The sequence below is a fragment of the Microtus ochrogaster genome, chromosome 1 (assembly GCF_000317375.1).
Source record: "Microtus ochrogaster isolate Prairie Vole_2 chromosome 1, MicOch1.0, whole genome shotgun sequence".
NCBI classification, from domain to species: Eukaryota; Metazoa; Chordata; class Mammalia; order Rodentia; family Cricetidae; genus Microtus; species Microtus ochrogaster.
Window position 1 is genome coordinate 67119087 of NC_022009.1, and position 2953 is coordinate 67122039.

Genomic DNA, 2953 nt, shown 5'->3' on the forward strand with positions numbered 1-2953 from the left:
GGACATCTGCTGCACTCCTGCACATGCACACGCACACAGAGGACATCTGCTGCACTCCTGCACACGCACACGCACACAGAGGACATCTGCTGCACCCCTGCACACGCACACAGAGGACTGCTGCGCTCCTGCACATGCACACGCACACAGAGGATATCTGCTGCACTCCTGCACAAGCACACGCACACAGGAATTTTACTGCATTTGGCTGACAGTGCTAAATGTATTTTATCCATTGATTCATGTTGCCTATCTTTGTGATACGATACATTTTCCCACAGATTTATGGGACGAATGATAATAACTCAACAAATGGAAGAAATTGTAAGGTAAGAATAAATCACATTATCTAATTACTTTTGGAAACTGGTAGAGAGACCAAAAGTTAAAGAGGATTAAGTAAATAATCAGCATATCATGAGAAAGCATAAAAACAGCTAGTAGGTTTTAGCAGCAACAAGTGAAGATGATGCACTCTATATGATGACATAAAAGCAATTGTTTAGGCTTAAATATTTGTATTTTTTGATAGTTCTTGGTAGCAACTTTAAATGAAACACTGCTGATTTAATTCAGATGTTTAAACATTTAAGTCATAACACTTAAAGTCAAGTAAGTTGGGGTTCAGTTCGTCATACAGCAAGTGTACCATGTGTGAAGTCCAGGATTCAGTTTTCGTACAAGAAAGTTTTTAAAAAGATGCATGTTTTACATACTGTTTAGCAAATGTAAATTCCGTGGCTGGCTTAGTACTGAGTACAGTTATAGTATTTAGTGACCAATTCTGAACTGTTACAGTCTTTCTTCTGTTTAGCTTTTTTGGTTGGTTGGTTGGTTGTTTTGATCTGTTTTCTCAACATAATTTGGCATCTAAATAAGAAAGAGACTGAGTCTGTTTAAAGATTTGTTAATAGGATGAGATCACATTTTAACTTATGACCTGAAGGCTTACTTTAAAATCAATCATAGAATCAACTAATAAACTTTTATTTTAATATGACTTTGTCAACTCTTTTGTAGAGACACATTCATTTTGTGCTGACTACATTAAATAAGTAGCAAAAAGAGTTGAGTATTTTAAAATTAGATATTCAAGATATGCCATCAAAATGTCATGTGCCAACACTGATTCTTATTTTAATAAACATTATCATAGAAGCACCTTCAATAAACTTTAATACCACATGCACAATCCCTGATCAATAACTGTGACTAAGTTTTATTTTCATTTCTGCATTGAAATAGTGAAAATTTTGTGAGTATATCGTCTGAATTGTGTTCTAAAGTATTGTATCTGGTAAAGGAACCCTGGCAGTACAGAACACCCACTCCTGCATGTTTTCCTGAAACAGCTGCAGTTAACTATTGAATTGTTTTGATTTGGAAGCTGTCATGGTATCCCAGTTTTATATGCCTTTCATGTCATTATTGGAACCAACACCACGCTAGGGAGTAGAAAGAAGTAGGGAATGAGTGTTGAATGGGCACGTGGCTTAGTGTTGAAAGCATTTTCAGTGACACATGTGTTTTGTAGGCGCTGAGTAGTTAGCCGCCACACTAGTTCTGGGGTAGCAGAGATGAGGAGTCACCAAACAGGACTCTTTAGTGAGCATACTTGGAAAGCATGTCCCAAGTTTCTGACCTTCTTGGTTCAGTGCATTTTTCCACCACAGTATTTGGGTTTGCTGATATTTTTATAAATGATCCAAGTTTTGTTTGATTTGAATAGTTTTTTTATGTTTCAGAAATCTTAAGGCCTCTCAACAAAATAGAGGACTATAACAAACTTTTAATCATCTTGCTATCATTAAAAAAATACAATTTCCTTTGCAGTTATTTCTTGTCATTTTATATCTTTTTTAAGGAGAGGAATCCAAGCAGCAAGAAGGCCTGTACATGAGACATGTGCAGTACAAGTAGTCAGCTGGTGTTTTGTGATCTTGCCTACAAAACACTAACATATTTTGTACATTATTTTTTACAGCCTAACATAATTTTAATTATACAGAACTCATGCATTTATATTATACAGCTCTCATGATAATTTTATGTCTGCACTGCATTTTAATTCTGTGTTTTTCTTTCTTAAACTGATGGTTAATTTTGCTAACAAAATTTAGATTTTGTGTTCTGCTAAATTTTTTTAAATCATTGATTAATTATTTTGTTTTTAAATTTTTGACATTGATGGCTTTGCAAGTTTATTATAGTTTTAGTTTTCTTTTTTAAATCGCAAACCTTAATTTAAATTTTTTATTTTTATGTGTATGGCTGGTTTGTCAGCATGTATCTGAGCACCACTTAAGTGCCTAGTGCCCTATAGAGGTCGGAAGTGGATGTCGGATCCATTGGAACTGGAGTTACAGATGGTTGTGAGCTGCTATGTCAGTGCTGGGAATCAAACCAAGATCCTCGCAAAATCAGCCAGCTTTCTCAACTGCTGAGCGATCTCTTTAGTTCTGCCATTGATCTTTAAATGACTGAAATGCTAAAGCAGATGCTGGTTGTCCTAGTAACTGACATTAACCCAGGTAGCATTCCAGTAGCTAGGGTTTTGATTTTATATGAAAACTGTTGTAACTATAGGTTAAGTACCTCTGACTGAAGATGCCTTTTAATTTAATTGAATATTTAGTGCCTTTTGGGTTTCTTTTTTCTTTAGACCTCTGGGACCAGAGAGTCTCTTGCTTCGTGGAGCCAGATTAAAAAATACAAAAGAAATTTTTGGTTTGTACACACTTAAGTTTTTTTAATTGTTTGTATGTTTTGTATTGGTGCTTTATATGAAGCTTTGCTGTTACTTCTGAGGTGCTGGGTACTGAACTCAGGGTCTAACACACAGTAGGCACGCAGTTTGTATAGCACTAGACAGCATCCCCAACCTCTGTAAAACATAGCTTTAAAAACATAGCATTTCGCCGGGCGGTGGTGGCGCACGCCTTTAATCCCAGCA

General features: G+C 36.0%; 1 protein-coding gene across 4 annotated transcripts in view; it reads left to right on the forward strand.

Annotated features, from left to right (window-relative positions):
* Window positions 1-2953, forward strand: part of Atp11b (ATPase phospholipid transporting 11B (putative)) — a 95813-nt gene that overhangs the window by 37900 nt on the left and 54960 nt on the right. For all 4 annotated transcript variants that reach the window (XR_003377405.1, XM_026782240.1, XM_005343792.3 and 1 more), the window contains exons 8-9: window positions 282-329; window positions 2663-2727. Coding sequence is in view for 3 of the 4 variants with exons in the window: in XM_026782240.1 (XP_026638041.1) it covers window positions 282-329; window positions 2663-2727 (113 nt within the window). In the remaining variant the exon portion in view is untranslated. The remainder of the gene's footprint in view (window positions 1-281; window positions 330-2662; window positions 2728-2953) is intronic.